The sequence below is a fragment of the Camponotus vicinus genome, unplaced genomic scaffold (genome assembly GCF_025532165.1).
Source record: "Camponotus vicinus isolate PSW18456_S1 unplaced genomic scaffold, iyCamVici1.0 SCAF_10, whole genome shotgun sequence".
In the NCBI taxonomy this organism is placed as follows: domain Eukaryota; kingdom Metazoa; phylum Arthropoda; class Insecta; order Hymenoptera; family Formicidae; genus Camponotus; species Camponotus vicinus.
In genome coordinates this window covers 16031987-16057162 of record NW_028141946.1, presented here as the reverse complement: position 1 = coordinate 16057162, position 25176 = coordinate 16031987, and the positions used below count along the sequence as shown (strand labels likewise).

Sequence of the window (25176 nt, the reverse complement as noted above, 5' to 3'; positions counted from 1 at the left end):
GAGCGGGGGGCGCAGTGCCCTTCCCCCTCTCGAACCGTATGCCCGAGTGGAGGGAGGGCTGGGAGGTGACAGCGGAGGAGATGCGGGATGCTGTCCGGAGGATGAAGCCGAATAAGGCTCCCGGTCCGGACGGCATTCCGGGTAAGATTTGGGCCCTGGTCATGGGGGAAGCTGGCGGGTCCCTGAGGTACCTCTTTACGAGGTGCCTCAGCGAGGGGGTCTTCCCCTCTCTTTGGAAGGAGGCGAGATTAGTTCTCCTTCCGAGGGGAGGGAGGGACCCCGACGATCTGTCGGCTTACCGACCTCTCTGTCTTTTGGATGAGGTCGGTAAGCTGATGGACAGGATATTGGTGGGGCGGCTCAATGAGCACCTGCAACAGGTTGCGGGGCTCAACGAGTCCCAGTTCGGGTTCCGAGCGGGCCGGTCGACCATCGACGCGATCGATGGTCTGCGGGCCCACTCGGAACAGATAGTCCAGCACGGGGGAGTGGCGTTGGCTGTGTCCCTGGACATAGCCAACGCGTTTAATACTCTCCCGTGGGACATGATAGGGGCGGGACTACGAGCGCACGGAGTCCCGGATTACCTGTCCAGGGTAATCCGGGACTATTTCATGGGAAGGAGTATCTCCTGTCGCGATGCCGAGGGGGTGCGTAGGCGGTGGCCCATCGTGCGCGGTGTTCCGCTGGGATCCGTTCTGGGCCCGTTGCTGTGGAACATCGCGTACGATGAGGTATTGGGGAGGTTCCTTCCCCCCGGCTGCCATGTCATCTGCTACGCGGATGACACGCTGGTGGTAGCTGGGGGGAAAGACTGGAGGGATACGACCGCGTTGGGGAACATCGCGGTGGCCGGGGTGGTCCGCGGTATAAAGGCGTTGGGCCTGAGAGTGGCCCCCCGGAAGACGGAGGCCGTCTTTTTCCATGACGGCTCCCGGGGGGCCCCCCCAGGCTCACATTTAAGGTGGACGGACACGACGTCCAGGTGGGGACTCGGATGAAGTATCTGGGTCTCCACCTGGACGGAAGGTGGACCTTCGAGGAGCACTTTGCCCAGCTGGCCCCCAGGATAGGGGGGGTAGCGGCCTCGCTGGCGGGGCTGCTGCCCAACCTGGGGGGGCCGGACGGCCGTGTCCGCAAGCTTTATGTGGACGCGGTCGGATCGGTGGCCCTCTACGGGGCACCGATCTGGGCGGGTGCTGCCTCGGGGTCCAACAAGATCAGGGGAGTGCTACGGGGGGCGCACCGCCCCATAATTTTAAGGGCCGCGCGTGCATACCGCACGGTCGCATATGCGGCGGTGGCGGTGCTGGCGGGGTCGCCTCCCCTGGAGCTCCTGGCCCAGGCCCGGGCCGAGATGTACTGGGGGATTAGGAGGCTCCGGGGGAGGGGAATTGTGGTGAGGCCGGGCGCCAAGAGGGCCATCAGGCTGAAGGCGGCAGACTCGGTCCTCGTGGACTGGCAGCGGCAATTGGCCGGGCCAGCCCGCGAGAACCAAAGAGTTGTGAGAGCCGTCCTCCCGGTCTTTGGGAGGTGGATGAGGAGGGCCTGGGGGCGGATCATCTTCCGAGTGGCGCAGGTGGCGACCGGGCACGGGTGTTTCGGTCACTATCTGTGCCGCATCGGGAGGGAACCAACCCCCAGGTGCCACCACTGCGAGGAGGACCGGGACACGGCGCAGCACACTCTCGAAGCCTGCTCGGCTTGGGAGGTGCAGCGCCGTGCCCTGGTCGCAGTGGTGGGAGCTGACCTCTCCCTCGGCGCCGTCATTGAGGCGATGATGAGGGGGGAGGAGGAGTGACGGGCAGTGGCCTCCTTTTACGAGGAGGTCATGCGGAACAAGGAGGAGGCGGAGAGGGATCGGCGGATGATGCCCGCCCCAATGGCAGCACGAGGAAGAGCAGCGGCCAGGAGGACCCGGCGGAGGAGGAGAAGGCTGATTGGGCCTCCGGCCCCACCGCTGGACAGGGACTGAATGGGGGGAGGGACCTTGTTGAGACCCACTCCCCCCTTCACTGCAGGCTTGGTGGATAGGTGGGAGTGAGAGAGAGGTTCCGGGGCTGTGAGGGCCTCCTTATGGCCCTCCTCGGTGGCCCCCCTCCCTTCCCCTTCACCACGGCATAAGAAGAGGCCCCGTTCAGGGGCCACGGCGAGGGTGGCCCCGGTGTGGAGCGGGGAGATCTCCCACCGGGACAGAACCCCATTGGACGGAGCCGGGAGGCGGACGGGTGTCCTCCCTCCCGGCTACAACGAGGGATTGCGGTGGGGGAGTCGCGGAAGAATGCCTGTGGCGTACCCGTGGCTCCCCCGTGACACCGCGGTGGAGGACACCCGCAGGGGTCCTTCAAAACAACTATGTGTTTTTTTTACACCAATTGATTCCTCTCATTATTTTGTACATAAAAGTATTAAGGTAAGATAATCGAAAAGTGAATATTTTACAAGATATTTTACGGTTTATGTAAAATTAAGAAATTATTTCAACCCTCATAACTCAAAAAGTACTTAACGAAAAGGTACTTAATTATAGTGTTTTGGAAAGCTCTCGAGATAAGCTACAAGAGTGTGCAAAAATATATAGGGTGTTCCATTTAAAAAAATTGAAGTGACCTTCACGTGATCTTCAAATGACTCTTCAAGGTCAAACCAATGATACCATCTTATGGCCCCCTCGAAACCAAACAACTTTTGTCTGAAATATTTTTCTCTCCCGGGCTTGGTTTTCGAGATATTCGACTGGTCGGATTAAAATGAAACACCCTGTATATTCATTTGTCTCTCGCTGCTAGTCTTTTCTGTGTACCACAGCCAAACTTTACAACAAGTATGATTGACCTTAATATGGATAGGCGCCACAGAAAAACTTTCTTTCTAAATTTCACAAACAGTTCAGATATAAATTCTGTCTCTGTCATTTAGATTGATTACGTGCAAAATATATACGATATTACAATATTTGCTAATCGTTTATCTACCTCAGTTAATTTTTCGCCCTAAAAAATTTTTGCTATAGTTGCAAGATCATTTTTTTGAGTGCCGTGTTAAATAACATCTTAAATTTCGTCGCATTCGTTTCTCCGTCTACACTTTTCGTTTCGTACCGATAATTTTCGTGTAATTTTGTGTGGTACAATCTCCCGTACCTGGCGTTCAATCATTTAGAGATTTTTCGCGAGTATTTTGGAGTAGAGACGCGAGATCACGGATCGCGCCGAAGGTGTGTCGTGGAGCCGACCGCGCGGCCCGTACGGTCCGGAAAAAGCATGATCACAATATATATGTATATACATATAATACAAAAATAAGAAAATATAATACTTAAAATATAGAATATATGATACATAAAAATAATATTAAAAAGCATTAATATTAAAGAAAATTAATATTAAAAAATATTGGTGGAAATTTAATTAGTAATAATTTTAAATTTGTCACACTGCTATCAAGATGTAACAAAAATAAAAATATATAAGAATACATTATATAAGAATGTAAGTAATAAGAGTGCATTATAAGTATGTTATAAAGGATACAAAAAATAGCGATAAATGTTGCGTTGGTTGCGACATGTAAGGATTGCCGCAGGGCCCGAGTTGCCGGCGAGACACAGGACCCGCAATACCGCCGCGTTACCAGCGGGATGTCGTGTGGAGAGGATAGGACGTGCACGCTCGTGACTAGCACGTCGTATTTCGACTGATTTACTTCGTACTACAGTTGTAGCACGTTGCAGAGATACGCAGAATAAAAAGTCATTTCCGTACAGCTTATTAAAAAGTATATGTGGTAACATATATGTTGCCAGAAACTGAGTGATCAGCGAAATAATTTAAAGAACAGCACGGTACGTTAGAATCGGGTTAGAATTATCCCCTCTCTTCCTGATTAAATACTACAGTGCTGTCACTTACTTGCAACTTTCGGCCAGATTTCTTAGCTTACGCCTACTGTTTCCCTCTTACCGCTCGCGCTGCTCGTAACAAAGGAGCGCTCAGGAACGTGCGCGTCACAAATGTAATGTGGCAATCTATCTATCTAAGTTCTCTTTATTGTAATTACGTTTCAAAACACAAATATTTTAAATTGTTACAGAACATATACGTAATTAATAATAGAATAATTATTTTTATTATTAATAAACAGTAAAGAGAACTTAGATAGATTGCCACATTACATTTGTGACGCGCACGTGCCTGAGGTTACCGCCGCGCTCCTTAGTTACAAGCGTTCGGCGGCGCGGTTGCTAAGGCGCGCGCGGTAAGAGGAGAGCGGTAGGCGTGAGCTAAGAAATCCGGCCAAAAGTTGCAAGTAAGTGACAGCACTGAAATACTATATAAATCGCGTACTTTTGAATAATTTAACTAAGTATACGCATGTATTGCGTCCGACTTCTTTAACCGTGACAAGTGTAGTAAAGTAATAGCAAATATCCATCTCTTCGATACCGATCTCTTCTTCAACACTCTTCGATAAGGTAAGTAAAATCTGTATTTTTAATGCCCTATTTCAGTCCTTATTCTTTGGACATATAAGTCCTACTTTATATAAATACATATAAATTTCTCTCTTTTATAAAAATAAAATAGCCAATATTAAATTAAAAGAAATGTTACTTGGTACTTGATACTTCAAAAATAATTAATGAATTTAATTTCTAATCTGAAAGAAGCATCTTCATTATTGCATTAACTGTATTTATTTATTTATCATATGTTTAGGAGGGGAAAATATAAAATAAAAGCATAAATAAATCCACAAAATACATGAATACAAATTTGCATTATCTCAATTTAATGATAATGATATTCATTTCATTAATAATATTGGGTCTTACTGCCCTATATATATATTATTTTATTTTAAATGATCGCCGAAATATAATTAGAAAGATAAATATATTAAATGGCCCAAAGAGTCTTCCATTTATTGGAAGTGGCTATTACTTCCTTCGTCGGAATTCTGAAGGTAATAATACAGAGATATACGTATATTCAAAAATTTATTATCATCAAAATTGCATTAATTTAAAATAATAAGATGTTAATAAATTATCTTACATAATAAATCATAAAATATTTTTTAGAATTTTTGACTGTTTTTATTAAATGGACGGAATATTACTCATCTCCATTCAAGTTTCGGCTAGGCAACAAATTAATAATTGGAATATATGAACCCGAACAAATGCAGGTAGAAAAAGAGCATTTATATGTTTCATTATATATTCATGAATTATTCAAATCCATATATAGAAAATATGTTGTCTATTTCAAATAAATAATACTTTTATATATCTTTATAATAACTCATCACTAATATAATTAAAGTCATTTTCTCAGTTAATTTTATCTAAATCTAATATTTTAAATATCTAAATGACACAAACAAATATACATTTGAAATATTTAAAAATACTTCACGTAACATAACTTTTGTAGATAATCTTAGAAAGCAGTATGGATAAAAGTATGATATATAAACTTATTGAACCAGTATTAGGCAAAGGATTAGTCACAGCTCCTGGTAAGATATTTTTAGTAAAATAAAATTTAAAGTTATTCCTATAACTATAATATAAACATAATAAAATTACTTCTATAACTACAATTTACATAATTTTAAGAAAATCCTTTATAACATACTTATAATGCACTCTTATTACTTACATTCTTATATAATGTATTCTTATATATTTTTATTTTTGTTACATCTTGATAGCAGTGTGACAAATTTAAAATTATTACTAATTAAATTTCCACCAATATTTTTTAATATTAATTTTCTTTAATATTAATGCTTTTTAATATTATTTTTATGTATCATATATTCTATATTTTAAGTATTATATTTTCTTATTTTTGTATTATATGTATATACATATATATTGTGATCGTGCTTTTTCCGGACCGTACGGGTCGCGCGGTCGGCTCCACGACACACCTTCGGCGCGATCCGTGATCTCGCGTCTTCAGTCCAAAATACTCGCGAAAAATCTCTAAATGATTGAACGCCAGGTACGGGAGACTGTACCACACAAAATTACACGAAAATTATCGGTACGAAACGAAAAGTGGAGACGGAGAAACGAATGCGACGAAATTTAAGATGTTATTTAACACGGCACTCAAAAAAATGATCTTGCAATTATAGCAAAAATTTTTTAGGTGCGAAAAATTAATTGAGGTAGATAAACGATTAGCAAATATTGTAATATCGTATATATTTTGCACGTAATCAATCTAAATGACAGAGACAGAATTTATATCTGAACTGTTTGTGAAATTTAGAAAGAAAGTTTTTCTGTGGCGCCTATCCATGTTAAGATCAATCATACTTGTTGTAAAGTTTGGCTGTGGTACACAGAAAAGACTAGCAGCGAGAGACAAATGAATATATAATCCTGATACTTAATATAGTTTGTATAACGCACCTAATTTGTCTATCATTTTTAACAATCGCGCATCACGCGTTCGACGGTCATGCGTGCAAGTCCGTGCCGGTTCAATAGACTACACGCTACACGCAGTAACAGCGTTACGTGTTGACGACGTAAATCTGTGAAATTGTGATGAAATTGTAAGTGTTTATTGTGAAGTATTATTCTGAAAAATTTTCGTATTATAATTATGGCAGATAATAATTATTGTAATGACGATTGAGAGAAGACATATTAAGGACCTGGAATCTCGAGCAATACGGATCGGCGTAGTTATTGTAAAGTTTTTGTAACTAGTCACATTATGAATAAACTTTATTCTTTTTAATGAGATGGTACTACTCAATATTATAATTTTTTTTTCTAATTAATTACATAGCTTTTTTAGCATATCTATGCAATTTAAAAGAGAGACAGCTTTGGTCAACGCCTCCTTTTTTTTTATTGAATGTGGATATGTTTATACATATATATGCAACGCTAAGCAAATACATTCAATAAAAAAAAAGAGGCGTTGACCAAAACTGTCTCTCTTTTAAATTGCATAGGCTAAAAAGCTTTGTTATTAATTTAGCTGTAGCTATAAAAATAAGTTAGCTGTGATATCTATAATATATTGACATATTATCTCGCTGCTGCAGTTATAATCAGCAGCTATATTTTTCACAAAAATTGTTCTAGCTGCAGTATTGAAACTCATATTTATCCAATGCAGTGATTAATATCTAGCAATAGGATTTAAATTTTCTAGCAGATATTGCTAGAATGTTACTGCTATAAATTCTATCTGTGACAAACGATATTCTATCAGATACAAAAAATAGCGATAAATTTTGGTTGCGACATCTAGAAATCTACCTATATTTGCAAAACATTTTTTTGAGTGCAAGAGCATGATCAACGCAATTAACGCAGCAGAATCAATTAATAGACTCGCAATCGGATGAACCCATAAAATATCTCGCTCTCGATCCGCACAACACTCGATAGTTCATGAGTTCGCGCAGTGTTCATGAACAGGCTAAAGATTGCCGCAAATATAGATAAGAATATCGATACTTTCTTCCGGTCTACGCAATGATAAAGACACAATGACTCACGGAATTTCGTCAGATCTTACGAAATGCTTAGAAGCGCGAACTGATCGATATCGACACGCAACTTATCGTACCAGAGAGAGAACACAATGATTACGATAGATTACGACGCGATTACACAAAGACGCGAACACAAGATTTACAAGGTGACTGAAGGCGGCGGTTTCTGAAGAAGTCACGGTAAAATGTCCTAGGCCCGGAGGGATTGATCTGCTCATCGATCTCCCCAAAAGTCGAAATGCTAAATAATGTATTGAACGCACTACGCGAACCGACGGTCCAGAAAACGTCACGTCACAAAATATATATATATTGTTGCGTCCGCGGAACGATATTTATCGAATGCGCGCGACACAACCGATCGGCACACGCTAATTTCGCGGCACCCGCGTACTCGTAAATAAAGACACGGTTTAAAAGATTAAGAGAACTTTAATAACAGAACACAGAACTCAGAGAACACAGAATAACGATATTAATAAGCCGCAGATCGAAACGCATCCGTATAGCTTGACGGCTATTTTACGACTCAGCTGACTCTCGTTGTTTATAAACAATTGACCACGGGATCCGGACAATGGCAGGGCCGCAACGACTTGGACGCGCGCGTAACAATATATATATATGTTTTCCTTTTTTAATTTTTTATTTTTTTAATATATTCTTCTTATAACATTTATTTCAGTACCTATATGGAGAAAACATCGAAAATCTATAACTCCAAATTTTAATAGTTTAATATTACGAAATTTTTTTGATACATTTGTCGATCAATCTCTAAGTTTAACAAAGAAACTTAGAAAAATGGGAATAAATGGAAAGGAAATCGATCTCTCCCATTACATCTTAAAATATACGCTTAACACTATATGTGGTAAGGCAAAGTATTTTTATTTATTATAAAACATCTATATACTATATTTGTTATCATAAAAGTAAAGAGAAATAAACATTTTTGCAAGAGATAAAGAACAAGTCACATAAATAACACATTAACCGTTTGAGTGTCAAGTGGCGCGACCGCGCTGCCCCCGTCCAGTATCCAACAATGTCAGCGCATCAATCTGTAAATTCACAGTAACTGCACGCTCGATATCGCTCAAGATATTCTATACAGAGCGAATGTTTACACTTACAATATAAAAAAAATAATCATAGAAGCAGTTTTTAAAAAATTCCCTGAGTCTTAATAAAATTCCATGAGAATTCCCTGATTTTCCAGGTTAAAACAAAAATCCCTGAGAATCCCAAGTTTTCCAGGTTTTTTCCGGTAGTATAGATCCTGGATAATAATTATTGCTTATAAGTAAAAAACAGCGCAATCGCGCTTGGTACTTTCCGACATGGAACCGTACAAGTCCGTGGCACTCAAACGGTTAAGTATAATATAATATAATTTGTATTATTTTATTATTTGTAAATTAAATAATATATTAAATTCTGTTGACTTAATGATAAAATTTCATAGAGTACAAAATATAAAAAAATTGTGTAATAATTTCACAACAGCAAAATTAGATTTATTTTAGTGCGTGCGTGCGTGCGTGCGTGCGAACATATGTAATCGAAACATATGTAATAGAAAAGAACGGAAAAGTAATTGATGATTTGTCCAAAACATTTCTTAAATAAAAATATTCACAAATATTTGGAATTTTGCGACTATTTCCCATCTTTGTAATATTTCTATTTATAGGACACATAAAACACAACTACAGATACTTTCTTTAATGAGACTCAAGCTTGATTAAGTCTATTAAGATTGATCCAGTAGTTATTGAAATTTGATAATTGATGATACTTCTAAATGATCGACTCGCATATACATAGATTCATAGATTAGTCTCGTCGTTGCTGCGTGTGACTTTACATGAGATATTAACGTGTTTCTTGATTTTTCAATTCTTATGTTTTTACTTTTGAAAACATTTTAATGGCAATATGTATAGAATATGCTGCAAAATATTATTCGAAATTCGACATAATAAATTAATATCGAGAATATTGAAACAATAAAAATAATGAAATACATATAATTACCAAGTTGATTATTATTTTCAAAAATATTTGGATAACAAAAGACTTTCTTTTTTTATAATTTCATATCATATTTATTTAGCAAATGCATTGAATAAAATGTACAAATTAATATTATTATTCAATTACTATAATAGTTAATATCTTGAGTAATGAATTTCTTTTCATGTATCATTATAAAGCCACAATGACGAACGTCAAACCTGAACTCTTATCAAATCAGATCAATCAATGTCTCGAAATAAGTGCGAGGTAAAATAATATTTTATATTATTGTTTCTCTCTTTTACATTATTGTTTTTTAAAATAATTTTTTTTAACCTTGACTTTTTACAATATTAAAATATGCACAAATCGTAAAAATAAGTCTATCTGAAAATAATTTATAAAATTCTTTAAAAAATTGCACTTTCAAAAGAATTTTTACAAGGGTTTGTAGAAATTATATTTTAAATTAAATCTTTATTACAAATAATTTTGTTGACATATAACCAGGAAATCAATATTTTTCTTTTGCTCTATATATTTGTGGAATTAAATTAATTAAATATATTTTTATAGTTTATAATATAGAATATTATTTTAATAGAAAGATGTGTGTGTTTCAGCATCAGGAAAATTTTAACATTAAGATTACGCAATGTGTTCTTGTATCCTGATTTTATATTTAATCTGACAGCTGCAGGACGAAAACAAAAAGAAAATATTAACATTTTATACTCTTTTATGGATAAGGTAAATATTATGAATATTAATAAGGAATTAATTTTAACTTATACTTTATACTTACTTATAAATTATTATTTCACAGTTAATACAACAGCATTTAATAAATGCAGAGAATAGCAACAATGAAAATGAAACAACTCGTAAGTTTTGTCTATATTTTATTTGTATGTTTTCATTGTTGTATTATGATGCAAGATTTGTAAATAATATATTTTTCAGCAAAATAATATTTTTCAAAGCTTAAAAGCTTAAAACTCTAAAGTGCTTGCTTTCATTATTAAAACACTATTATAATGTCTAATTTTAATCAATGCTAAAGATATTTTTCTTTTTCTACGTTTATTTTTAATATTATTTTTTAAAATATCTAATTTTTTTATATATATGTTATATGTATGTTATTATATACTATTATATATTTATGCTATTATAAAACTGAAAAAATAATTAACATATGTACACTCATGCACACAATTTTACATTTTTTTTATTTTACATAGATAAAACACTTCTCGATATACTAATAAAAATGTTCGATAACGAAAAATTCCCGCATGAAGTAATACGGGAGAATTTACGTACGATGATACTATCGGTATGTAAAATATTTCTATATAATTTTTGCATAATTATGTTTGTATACAAACAAACATTTATTATATTATATATAAAAAATTAGAAAAGAATTGGGCTAATAAGAGCTAAGCACAATAAATAAATGCATTTATATTGTGTAAATATTCTCTTTAATAATAACGTTTCGATGACTTTGTATCATACCTCTTCAGCATATAAAAATAAATACTGCTACAATATAGCTAATATTATCTAATAAGCAGAGAAAGAAAAAGAGAAAAAAATCGATTACAAATAGTAATAATTGATAACACGAATTGCTCTTTACATTTTTTAACATACTATTTCGTTACATTTTTTTCGGAACAACTTAGATACGTGGTCCGTAATTGGAAAGTATTTTTATTTTATACTGATATGAACACACACACAAGTTACATGCCATCATTAAACTACATCAGTGCTGTCACTTACTTGCAACTTTCGGCCAGATTTCTTAGCTTATGCCTACTGTTCTCCTCTTACCGCTCGCGCTGCTCGTAACAAAGGAGCGCTCAGGAACGTGCGCGTCACAAATGTAATGTGGCAATCTATCTATCTAAGTTCTCTTTATTGTAATTACGTTTCAAAACACAAATATTTTAAATTGTTACAAAACATATACGTAATTAATAATAGAATAATTATCTTTATTATTAATAAACAGTAAAGAGAACTTAGATAGATTGCCACATTACATTTGTGACGCGCACGTGCCTGAGGTTACCGCCGCGCTCCTTAGTTACAAGCGTTCGGCGGCGCGGTTGCTAAGGCGCGCGCGGTAAGAGGAGAGCGGTAGGCGTGAGCTAAGAAATCCGGCCAAAAGTTGCAAGTGACAGCACTGAACTACATAAAGACTCTTTCTCTCAACAAAAAATAAATCAAATAAAAATGTGTTATATAAAATTTCATGTAAAGATTTTGTGATGCATATGTGGGTCAAATAGATAGATAAATTATTAAAATTACGCATTTATGAACATTATATTCATATTAATAACAACACTTTGCAACATTTTGTAATAATAGACAAAGATTATTGAATTACTTTTTTTTAATTAAAGTTAGTTAGTTTTTAATTAAAGTTAAGAATAGGATAATATATATATATATATATATATATATATATATATATATCAGTATATATATGTTTCTATTTGATTATCGTATTAATTAATAAATAAAATTTTTATTTATTAGGGCTCAGATACATCCGCTGTAACATTAGATTTTGCTATCTTTATGCTAGCCTTGCACCCACATATACAAGTAAGTATTTATTAAATTTATTCGAATACAATTAATTTGGAATAATAAACGAAGTATTAGTACAATTTTTAACGATGAATATAAAAAAATATTCTTCTAGTAATAATCAAGAAAGTTCTCAATAAATTCTATTATTTTCACAAATAATAATTCGCTCAGAATCCTTTTTGATATATTGTTATATATAATTATAAAATAATTTCTAATGATATTAATAAAATGATTAAATTATTATATTAAATTACCATACTTTGTTCAAATTGTAATTTAAATTTGGATTTTATAAACATTTTTTTCAAAGTAGATTTATAACAAATCAGCAAACAAGAAATATGTAATAAACAAAAATATAATATGTTGTATACAAAACTTATTATAAATTTGCTTAAATAAAAATTTTGTGTGTAATGTTTCAATTAAATTAAGAATTTTAATACAACTATAAAATGTCTGCATTAATCTTAATAATCATCTGGGGAGGGCCCCGTTAGCCTACAAATTTTTTGCCAACAGTGTCGTTTGCCGACATCCCGTTTGCCGACATTCCGATTGCGCACAAAAATTATTGCCTACAGGTCGATTGCCTACAAGCTCTATTGCGCACAAATAAAAAATTAAGAAATGGATATACGTTTGCACACATGACAATTTTGCGCACACACAGCATTGCACACATAATATTATTGCCTACAGATCGATTGCATACAAGCTCTATTGCGCACAAATGAAAAATGAAGAGATGAATGTACGTTTGCACACACGACAATTTTGCGCACATACAGCATTGTACACATAATATTATTGCCTACAGATCGATTGCTTACATGCTCTATTGCGCACAATAAAAAAAATTAAAAGACGAACGCACGTTTGCACACATAATATTATTGCCTACAGATCGATTGCCTACATGTTCTATTGCGCACAATAAAAAAATGAAGAGACGAATGTACGTTTGCACACACGACAATTTTGCGCAAACACAGCATTGCACACATAATATTATTGCCTACAGATCGATTGCCTACATGCTATATTGCGCACAATAAAAAAAATTAAGAGACGAACGCACGTTTGCACACCTAATATTATTGCCTACAGATCGATTGCCTACATGCTCTATTGCGCACAAAAAAAATTAAGAGAAGGACACACCTTTGCACACATAACAGTTTTGCGCACGAAATCACATTGCATACGGAATATTATTACTTATAGATTGATTGCCTATAATTTTTTGAAAGTTCTATGTATATTAAATCAAACAAACTATGGTTTTAGAAAATTAATGAATATTAACGTTGTAATCTTCCGTTGACAAATGATAAAATATTGTAAACGTAACATACATGAAACGTTGACGCACACACGCACGCACGCGCGCACGCACACACGCACACACACACGCACACATACACACACACACACACATATGCACGCACGCATACACATATGCACGCACGCACACGCATACGTCTATATGCAAGACTCAATTTCATGACTTTCAATTTTTAATGATATGCTTTTAGAGATAAATATGTTGTATTTAAGATTGTGGTTTCGTGGGAAATAATTTGAATGAGAGTTATGCGGAAGAGACTCTTTACGCAATTGTAAAGCAAAATCATATTTATATTCATAATCATATTCTGCAATATTCTTTATTACGGAAAATGCAATTTAGACATATCACAATTTTTTATTCTACAAACAGGCTCTTTTATAAACACATGAATTTTTTTGTACATTAGTTTTTTTTATGTTTAAGGAACATAATATGTAGAAGATCTTGATTCCGCCAATTTAACAGTTTTAAAAATAGTTTGACAAAATATTCTTACATATCATTAGATATGTAAGATTCAAATAACATAGGAAGTCTACCAATTATTTAAACTAAATTAACCACTGAATATATAAAATAAAAATCGTTAACTAATGTTAAACTTTAAATAAAAGAAATATATATGCTATTTAATGGAATCATTTATAATATATCAAAATAATAACAATATCATAAAATTAATCATATAATATCATAAAATATCAAATAAAAATTTAACATTATATTAATAATATTATGTCACATCAATAATATTATGTTATAATAACGCGAATACAATTAATATATTCCTCCCGACATAACGGACATTTTTTATCTTCTAATCGTTGCTCGCAATCATTGCAAATACACAAGTGCCCGCATGGCACAAACATATGCGTTGCAGTTGTGTTCAAACACGTGCAACATGCATTGCGTATGTGTTCGTTTGATATTGGACTCGACGGAACAGGATGAAAAGGTAAATTCTTCTGTTCATCGTCGTCTGAATTATCCAGAGCACCGTAATCATCCTCTGGGATATCAAAAATACGTTCATCTGCCAAGTATATAAAAAAATTTATTAATAATTGATAATAATATTAATAAAATATAAATAAAATATGTACACACATACACATACTTTCATTTATCATTTCATTTTCAATAACTGTCACACTAGCGATCAGCTCCTCTGTTCTTCCGCTTTCTTCAGTATTCGAAGTCTCTGAAATAATAATAAATCATAATGCATTATAGCGCAGATTAAGGAAATGGCATCATATCTATTACAACGGACGTTTTATTAGTGAAGGTGCAAACTTAATAACACATTAAACAATATAAAGAGATGTATCAGCGATGAATAATAAAAACATGTAATTTCTCACCTTCCACTTCTTGACTTTGATTTGATAATCTTGCTAGTCTACCGCGTCGTCCGCGACGGCTAGGAGGCCTGCCACGACCTCTCCTCCCTCTAACCGCAGGTCCAACGTTTAAATTAAGAGTTCGAATGTCTTCAGATGCAGGTATGAAAAATATAAATAACTAAATGAATATATGCATATACACACGCATACGCGCACGCACATACATTGTGAGAATTATCGCAATAGTAGCGAGTTTTTTTGCCTCAAATAAATGCTATTATTTTAGAAAATTTATGAATATGCCTATGTATATTCACATAAAGTGTGACGCAATTCGCAATTTATCTTATTAATTTGGAATTCCATTTTTCTTATCGATATTTTCGATAAAAGAGATGTAATTCCAAATTAATAAGATAAATTGCGAATTGCGTCACATTTTATGTAAATATGCCTATGTATATTCACATAAAGTGTGACGCAATTCGCAATTTATCTTATTAATTTGGAATTCCATTTTTCTTATCGATATTTTCGATAAAAAAGATGTAATTCCAAATTAATAAGATAAATTGCGAATTGCGTCACATTTTATGTAAATATGCCTATGTATATTCATATACATAGGCATATTTACATAAAATGTGACGCAATTCGCAATTTATCTTATTAATTTGGAATTACATTTTTCTTATCCATATTTTCGATAAAGAAGATGTAATTCCAAATTAATAAGATAAATTGCGAATTGCGTCACATTTTATGTAAATATGCCTATGTATATGAATATACATAGGCATATTTACATAAAATGTGACGCAATTCGCAATTTATCTTATTAATTTGGAATTACATCTTTTTTATCGAAAATATCGATAAGAAAAATGGAATTCCAAATTAATAAGATAAATTGCGAATTGCGTCACACTTTATGTGAATATACATAGGCATATTTACATAAAATGTGACGCAATTCGCAATTTATCTTATTAATTTGGAATTACATCTCTTTTATCGAAAATATCGATAAGAAAAATGGAATTCCAAATTAATAAGATAAATTGCGAATTGCGTCACACTTTATGTGAATATACATAGGCATATTCATAAATTTTCTAAAATAATAGCATTTATTTGAGGCAAAAAAACTCGCTACTATTGCGATAATTCTCACAATGTATGTGCGTGCGCGTATGCGTGTGTATATGCATATATTCATTTAGTTATTTATATTTTTCATACCTGCATCTGAAGACATTCGAACTCTTAATTTAAACGTTGGACCTGCGGTTAGAGGGAGGAGAGGTCGTGGCAGGCCTCCTAGCCGTCGCGGACGACGCGGTAGACTAGCAAGATTATCAAATCAAAGTCAAGAAGTGGAAGGTGAGAAATTACATGTTTTTATTATTCATCGCTGATACATCTCTTTATATTGTTTAATGTGTTATTAAGTTTGCACCTTCACTAATAAAACGTCCGTTGTAATAGATATGATGCCATTTCCTTAATCTGCGCTATAATGCATTATGATTTATTATTATTTCAGAGACTTCGAATACTGAAGAAAGCGGAAGAACAGAGGAGCTGATCGCTAGTGTGACAGTTATTGAAAATGAAATGATAAATGAAAGTATGTGTATGTGTGTACATATTTTATTTATATTTTATTAATATTATTATCAATTATTAATAAATTTTTTTATATACTTGGCAGATGAACATATTTTTGATATCCCAGAGGATGATTACGGTGCTCTGGATAATTCAGACGACGATGAACAGAAGAATTTACCTTTTCATCCTGTTCCGTCGAGTCCAATATCAAACGAACACATACGCAATGCATGTTGCACGTGTTTGAACACAACTGCAACGCATATGTTTGTGCCATGCGGGCACTTGTGTATTTGCAATGATTGCGAATAACGATTAGAAGATAAAAAATGTCCGTTATGTCGGGAGGAATATATTAATTGTATTCGCGTTATTATAACATAATATTATTGATGTGACATAATATTATTAATATAATGTTGAATTTTTATTTGATATTTTATGATATTATATAATTAATTTTATGATATTGTTATTATTTTGATATATTATAAATGATTCCATTAAATAGCGTATATATTTCTTTTATTTAAAGTTTAACATTAGTTAACGATTTTTATTTTATATATTCAATGGTTAATTTAGTTTAAATAATTGGTAGATTTCCTTTGTTATTTGAATCTTACATATCTAATGATATGTAAGAATATTTTGTCAAAGTATTTTTAAAACTGTTAAATTGGCGGAATCAAGATCTTCTACATATTATGTTCCTTAAACATAAAAAAAACTAATGTACAAAAAAATTCATGTGTTTATAAAAGAGCTTGTTTGTAGAATAAAAAATTGTGATATGTCTAAATTGCATTTTGCGTAATAAAGAATATTGCAGAATATGATTATGAATATAAATATGATTTTGCTTTACAATTGCGTAAAGAGTCTCTTCCGCATAACTCTCATTCAGATTATTTCCCACGAAACCACAATCTTAAATACAACATATTTATCTCTAAAAGCATATCATTAAAAATTGAAAGTCATGAAATTGAGTCTTGCATATAGACGTATGCGTGTGCGTGCGTGCATATGTGTGTGCGTGTGTGTGCGTGTATGTGTGTGCGTGTATGTGTGTGCGTGTGTGCGTGCGCGAGTGCGTGCGTGTGTGCGTCAACGTTTCATGTATGTTACGTTTACAATGTTTTATCATTTGTCAAAAGAAGATTACAACGTTAATTTTCATTAATTTTCTAAAACCATAGTTTATTTGATTTAATATACATAGAACTTTCAAAAAATTATGGGCAATCAATCTATAAGTAATAATATTCCGTGTGCAATGTGATTTCGTGCGCAAAACTGTCATGTGTGCAAAGGTGCGTCCTTCTTTTAATTTTTTTTGTACGCAATAGAGCATGTAGGCAATCGATTTGTAGGCAATAATATTAGGTGTGCAAACGTGCGTTCGTCTCTTAATTTTTTTTATTGTGCGCAATATAGCATGTAGGCAATCGATCTGTAGGCAATAATATTATGTGTGCAATGCTGTGTGTGCGCAAAATTATCGTGTGTGCAAACGTACATCCATTTCTTAATTTTTTATTTGTGCGCAATAGAGCTTGTAGGCAATCGATCTGTAGGCAATAATTTTTGTGCGCAAGCGGAATGTCGGCGAACGGGATGTCGGCAAAGGACATTGTTGGCAAAAAATTTGTAGGCTAACGGGGCCCTCCCATCATCTGCATTTTAATATCAAAATGATAAAAATTTGTAAGTGTAATTAATAAGATTACATCTCTCTTATATATTGTACATGTTTATATTTATATAATTAAATATCTTATTTAATTTTACAATAGAATAAAGTATATAAAGAAATTAAGGAAATTTGTGGGACTGATCCTATTAAATATGAGGACTTACAATACATGGAATACTTACATTGTGTAATAAAAGAAACAATGAGACTATTTCCAGCTGTTCCATTTATTGGGCGGTCTTTAACTAAGGATGTAAAAATAGGTATGTTTTCAAATATAATAATTCTATTGTTTTATATGCGTATTATGATACGTATGATCATTATATAGTTTAAACACGAAAAACCATAATTTTTAAAGAATAATTACAAATATATTTTATTATTTAAGAATTATGTGCTCATTTTGTTCTTATACAGGGTGTTTCATTTTAATTTCTCCAGGCAAATATTTCAGAAAATAATGAAAATTCGAAAAAATGTCTCAGACAAAAGTTGTATGGTTTCGAGGGGGACATAAGATGGTGCCATTAGTTTAACCTTGAAGAGTCACCTGAAGGTCACGTGAAGGTCACCTTTAATTTTCTAAATGGAATTGCCTACTTTTTATTGCATATTCTGGCAGCTCATCTCGAGAGCTTTCCAAAACACTATAATTAAGTTAGTTTTCATTAAATTCTTCCCGATGAGGCTTGAAATCATTTCCTAATTTTACATAAACTGTAAAATATCTTGTAAAATATTTATTTTTCGATTATTTTACCCTAACACTTTTATGCACAAAATAATGAGAGGAATCAATTGGTGTAAAAAAAACACATAGTTGTTTCGAAGAAAAAATATGTAATTTGCAATTAACAATTCCATAATTTTTCTTAAAAACAACTATGTGTTTTCTTTACACCAATTGATTTCTCTCATTATTTTGTACATAGAAGTATTAAGGTAAGATAATAAAAAAATGAATATTTTACAAGATATTTTACGGTTTATGTAAAATTAAGAAATAATTTCGAGCCTCATAACTCCGAAAGTACTTAATGAAAACTAACTTAATTATAGTGTTTCAGAAAGCTCTCGAGATGAGCTGCAAGAATATGCAATAAAAAGTAGGCAGTTCCGTTTAAAAAATTGAAGGTGACCATCACCTGACCTTCAAGTAACTATTCAAGGTCAAATTAATGACACCATCTTATATCTCCCTTGAATCCATACAACTTTTGTCTGAAACATTTCTTCGAATTTTCATTATTTTTCGAAATATTTGCCTGGGGAAATTAAAATGAAACACCCTGTATATAAACTACTTCTATTTATTGTCTTGTATATGCCATATACACACACACACACACACACACACACACACACACACACACACACACACACACACACACACACACACACACACACACACACACACATATATATATATATATATATATATATATATATATATATATATATATTAGTAGTATATTAGTAATATATATATATATACATATATATACATAAAATACTATTTCTTATATCTTTTTTTAATAACATTTAAATATGAAGAGATATATATTTTAGGAAACACTATCTTGCCAAAAGGCACGGAAGTTTTATTGATAATAATAGCTCTCCACCGAAATGAAAAGTTTTGGCAAAATGCACTAACATTTGATCCAGACAGATTTTTGCCAGACAAAATAGAAATATCACAGAAACATTACATGCCATTTAGTTATGGCGTAAGAAATTGTATAGGTGAGCAATAAATCACAAGATATTACGCTAAAAATTTATTTATAATTAACTAACAAGTTTTTGCAGGTAATAGATTTGCTTTCTTATCGATAAAAATTCTATTAGCAACATTAATACGCAATTTCATATTTGAAGCGGATTCTAATATTAAAATAAATGAAATACGATTGAATATGGATGTGGCTTTATCTAGCGTGAAACCTCTAAACGTTAAATTAAAAACACGAGGTCCACACTAGTAAAGAAATATAAAAATATGTTATGTAATAGTTATATAACAATATACATTTAATTAATGTATATATATATATTTTTTGTTTTTTAATATACATAAAGTAAAAGAAATTAATTATGTTAGATTATAGTATTTGAATTTTCTGTGCATTATAAAATTTTTGTAATAGTATTCAATAAATTATAATTAAAATTTTGATTATAGTAACTATTTTTTTGTCATATATAAAAGATATAAATCACATATAAAAAGATGTATATATATATGTGGGTGATCTCAGGATATAAGAAATTAACATTTCGCAGTTAGATAGCTCCGAGTTTATTTCAATCTATAAATTTGAGCGTCTTGTATACTATGTGAAGTCTTGTGTGTACTGTGTGAAGGCGCGATGTGAGCTGTCCGTAGATGCGCTGTAGACTCGTCGAAAGCGGGATACTGAATGAATCCTGGAAAACCAGGATTCGGCATGCACGATTCGGGAGAAAGTTTTATAATCGGAAAGATTCTCGGAGGGACGAGTGACCGTTGTGTAGGAAAAAACCGTGTGCTTGCCATATGTTAGTCGGCGATGTAAGGGATCGATGGAAGGCTGCGTAACATGCAAGGGTTGTAAAATTTACGAAAGTGAAAGCGGAGTAGGAGACAATCGTCCCTACGCGGTCAACGATGAGGGTGACGTAGCGCATGTGTGTCGCTACAGTACCCCCCTGCTAGTGATTTGGCCAATCACGAGAAACTGCCCTGAAGTCGGTCGGGGAATCGGACTCGTCTGCCCGATCGTGTAGCGTGCCGTGGGGCGATCCTGATCGGTTCCTGGGCGGGTGGTGGGTCAGTCCTCCTTGCTGGATTTGTTGGGGCGTCCCGGTCTGATGGCACGGACTGCGACGATGGGCTGGCACTTAGAGGGCTCGTTAGACGCTGCTCGGTTGGTAGCGAGCTAGTCATTCCTCTGTCTCCGTCTTCCGAGATGGTGTAAGCGGGCTTTAGCCGATCAATGGACACGGTTACATCCTTGCCTCGGATGTGAACCACAAATGCTTTTGATTTGCGGCGAACCACCTTGTAGGGCCCATCGTATGGTTGCTGCAGAGGTCCTCCGGGTGCATCGTGACGCACAAATATCTGGTCCGTGGTACCGAGGTCTTTGAAGACGAACGTTCGGTGTTCGCCGTGGCGGGTGCCGTTTGTCGGGCGAAGTCTTCGAAGGTGCTGCCTTAGGTCTTTGACGTACTCGGCTGCGTCGTCTTCTAGGGGTGCTCTTGAAGCCAAGAACTCTCCGGACAGCCGGATTGATTCGCCGTAGAGAAGGTCAGCTGTGGTCGCCCCCAAATCTTCTCGCCACGCAGTTCGGATACCGAGTAGAACAGTAGGGAGAACATTTGTCCATTGATCATTCTCGTGGCACTTGATGGCTGCCTTGAGCTGTCGATATAGTCGCTCTATCATTCCGTTGGCCGCCGGGTGGTACGCTGTTGTCCTGAGGTGAGTCACCCCGTACAGCGCGCTAAGTTGCTTGAATAGTTGCGACTCGAATTGCCTCCCTTGATCAGTGGTAATGCGAAGCGGAGTGCCAAATCGGGCTATCCAGCCCTCATAGAAGGCGCGAGCGACGGTGGTGGCTTCCTGGTCCATGAGTGGTATAACTTCCGGCCATCGAGAGAATCGGTCGATGCAGGTCAGGCAGTACTTGTGGCCTTCCGAGATGGGCATGATGATGAGGTCGAGATGTATATGCTCAAACCTCGCTGACGGTGGCGCAAAGGCTCCGCACGGCGCCGAAACGTGACGAGTTATCTTTGAGCGCTGGCATTCCACGCAGCTTCTTGCCCATCTTCGGCAATCGGCTTTAACCGACGGCCAGACGAATCGTTGAGTGACCAGCTTGACGGTCGCCTTGATACCTGGTTGCGCGAGTTGATGTACCGACTCGAATGCCGCCCGGCGGAACTGCTCGGTGATGAACGGTCTTGCTGTTGTTGACGATACGTCGCAATGCACGCTTACCGATGTCCCCGGTAGGTGTACCTTTTTTATCTTCAGTGCTGAGTTTCCGTCCAGGTAGGTCCTCAACTCGCTATCGGTCTCTTGCGATGCTGCCAGCGCTTCGTAGTCCACGGTTGCGATTTCTTCAATGCGTGAAAGGGCGTCGGCGACGATGTTGTCTTTGCCGGATACGTGCCTGATATCGGTTGAGAATTGGCCGATGAAGTCGAGGTAACGGCACTGCCGGGGCGAACACTTATCGGCTTTCTGTCGGAAGGCGAACGTGATCGGCTTGTGGTCTGTATAGATCGTGAAGGTCCTAGCCTCTACCATATGTCTGAAGTGCTTGACAGCAAGGTAGATGGCGAGGAGTTCCCGGTCGTATGCGCCGTACTTCTTTTCGGCACTACTTAGTTTTTTGGAAAAGAAGGCTAATGGTTCCCAACTATCGCCGATTCGTTGTTGGAGGACCGCCCCCACCGTGAAGTCCGAGGCGTCGGAGATTATTGCAAGCAGCGCGTTAGGTTCGGGGTGAGCCAGTAGGGCCGCTTGCGCAATGCTCTCCCGGCATTCGTTGAAGGCGACCTGCGTCGACGTGGTCCAGGTGATGGGGGTCTTGCCCCTGATATTTCCGTGGAGCAGGTCGTTCAGAGGCGCTTGGAGCTGAGCCGCCCTGGGTATGAACCTCCTGTAGAAGTTTAACATACCCAGGAACTGTCGCAGTTGTCTCGCCGTAGTTGGCTGTGGATAATTCCGGATGGCTTCGACCTTTTCGGGTAAGGGCTGGGTTCCCTCGGCGGAAACTCGGTAGCCAAGGAATTTGACTTCTGTCTGCCCGAACACGCACTTGGTCTGGTTGATGATCACGCCATATTTTCTCAGCCGTTCGTACACGGCCTCCAAATGCTGCAGGTGTTCGCGTTCGGAGGTCGATGCGATGAGTATGTCATCTATGTACGCGTAGCAGAAGTCCATGCCTCGGAGGACTTCGTCGAGGAATCGCTGGAACGTTTGCGCGACGTTGCGTAGGCCAAACGACATGAACGGGAATTCGAATAACCCGAACGGTGTCGTGATAGCCGTTTTCTCGATGTCTTCAGGTGCGACGGGAATCTGGTTGTACGCCCTAACTAAATCTATGGTTGAAAAAATATTTTTACCTCTTAACGACTGCGCAAAGTCTTCTATGTGACGCACGGGGTACCGATCTGGCACGGTCCTTGCGTTCAATGCTCGGTAATCTCCGCACGGTCGCCATTCGTCGCTGGCTTTCTTCGGGACCATGTGCAGCGGCGATGCCCAACAGCTTTCCGATGGTCGTGCCGTTCCGAATCGTATCATTGTCTCGAACTTCTTCTTGGCCGCGCGCAGTTTTTCCGTCGGCAAACGTCTTGGCTTGTTCGCCACGGGGGGCCCAGGCGATGTTCGGATGTGATGCCGCGTCGAATGCTTCGGTTCGGAGGGGGCGCCGCCCGGGCGTGTGATCTCCGGGAACTTCCGCAGTTGCTCGTGGTAGATCGATGTCCCGGCGATCGTTTTGATGCTGGGAATGTCGCACGTTGCAACGTGACCTTTGACAGTCAACGAGGTCAACTGATCTAAGAGGCGGCGGCCGCGAATGTCAACGAGTAGGCCGTAGAACGCCAGGAAATCCACTCCGATAATTGGCTTAGAGACGTCAGCGATGACAAACCTCCACGTGAAGGCCCTGCGTAGCCCGAGGTTGAGCGTAATCGTAATCGTTCCGTAAGTCGCGATGATGCTGTTATTCGCTGCGGTGAACTCGTACGTTGTCTTTTCACGCGGCCCGCGTAGAAACGATCGTGGATAAACGCAGAGATCGGCGCCGGTGTCGACCAAAAATTCCGTCCTGGAGTCTTTGTCCGTGACGAACAGACGGAGGGACGTAGGGCACGGGTCGCTTGCCTCCATTAACGACCGCCCTGATCGTTTCCCGCGTGGAAGTTGCACGGCGGTTCGCACCTTGTCACATCGGCCCCGAATCGCCAGTGATACCAGCAGATTCCGTCTTTGCTGTGGCCGCGGCTGCGCGCGCGCTGCCTGGATGGGGAGCGCCGCTCCCGTGAGCGACTACCGCGCGCCGAAACACGGTCGTTGACCGCCGCGATCTCTTGACGGAGTCCATTCACCAACTCCCCCATCTTGGCGGTCATATGGATGGTCAATCGCTCGAGCATCGGCTCGAACGAGTCCGCGGATACGGCCGCGGATATGGCGTCTTTCGGGCAAAGCGTCGCTTACCGCGTCGGCGAGCTCGGCCATCTTATCCAGACCAGCTTCCGCCTGAGTTACCAGGATGGCTTGCATGGACGCTGGGAGTCGCCCTAGCCAGATGGTTTTGAGCAACTCGTCCGGAACAGCGGTGCTCGCCAGCCCGCGTAGATGGCGGAGGAATTGGGACGGCTTGCGGTCTCCTATCTCTTCGTGTTCCAGTAATCGCCGCGATTTCTTTTCCTGCGAGGTACCGAGCCGGCGTATGAGCTCCGTCTTGAGGAGCTGGTATCTCTCGGTCGCGGGCGGATCGAGCAGTATATCGCGGACGTCCGCGGCGTATCGGGCTTCGAGGTTGCCCGTGATGTAATAAAATTTCGTGTCATCGCTCGTGATCCCTGAGAGTGCGAATTGGTTCTCCACCTGGCGGAACCACAGCTCAGGGTCATGAGCCCAGAATGGTGGAATCTTGATGGCTACGAGGTCGATCGCCGCGGCAGAGCTTCCTTCGGCCATGATAATCCGGATAGCGATTGAGTCTCACTGTCGGTTCCTTTAATTCTTCCATGTACTTACACGGTCACCCACAAATGCACTTTACGACAAAAAAAAACGATACACGTACGCGAGATCACGCGATCACGTCGGGGTCACCAATTCTGTGGGTGATCTCAGGATATAAGAAATTAACGTTTCGCAGTTAGATAGCTCCGAGTTTATTTCAATCTATAAATTTGAGCGTCTTGTATACTATGTGAAGTCTTGTGTGTACTGTGTGAAGGCG

General features: G+C 37.9%; 2 protein-coding genes and 2 long non-coding RNA genes across 5 annotated transcripts; 2 read left to right on the top strand and 2 right to left on the bottom strand.

Annotated features, from left to right (window-relative positions):
• Positions 1–4344: 4344 nt before the first annotated feature.
• On the top strand, positions 4345–20370 carry LOC145960585 (cytochrome P450 4C1-like). 2 transcript variants are annotated; one of them, XM_083080163.1, is made up of 13 exons: positions 4345–4474; positions 4719–4965; positions 5084–5190; positions 5439–5523; positions 8219–8407; positions 9753–9822; positions 10179–10305; positions 10382–10439; positions 10800–10894; positions 12115–12183; positions 18291–18453; positions 19763–19939; positions 20006–20370. In XM_083080163.1, the coding sequence occupies exons 2-13, from the start codon at positions 4764–4766 to the stop codon at positions 20176–20178; spliced, it is 1515 nt and encodes a 504-aa protein (XP_082936289.1). In that variant the 5' UTR covers positions 4345–4474; positions 4719–4763; the 3' UTR covers positions 20179–20370. The 2 variants fall into 2 exon arrangements, with proteins under 2 accessions (XP_082936289.1, XP_082936290.1); XM_083080164.1 differs by lacking the exon at positions 12115–12183.
• On the bottom strand, positions 14152–15100 carry LOC145960586 (uncharacterized). Its single transcript, XR_014435410.1, has 3 exons — positions 14896–15100; positions 14649–14732; positions 14152–14564 (listed from the first exon to the last, which is right to left on the bottom strand). It is a non-coding gene; the product is annotated as an uncharacterized LOC145960586 (long non-coding RNA).
• LOC145960587 (uncharacterized) lies at positions 16056–16998 on the top strand. The gene is made up of 3 exons (XR_014435411.1): positions 16056–16260; positions 16424–16507; positions 16592–16998. It is a non-coding gene; the product is annotated as an uncharacterized LOC145960587 (long non-coding RNA).
• Positions 20371–24091: 3721 nt separating the features above from the next.
• LOC145960151 (uncharacterized) lies at positions 24092–24908 on the bottom strand. Its single transcript, XM_083079409.1, has 2 exons — positions 24423–24908; positions 24092–24322 (listed from the first exon to the last, which is right to left on the bottom strand). The coding sequence occupies exons 1-2, from the start codon at positions 24906–24908 to the stop codon at positions 24092–24094; spliced, it is 717 nt and encodes a 238-aa protein (XP_082935535.1).
• Positions 24909–25176: the final 268 nt, after the last annotated feature.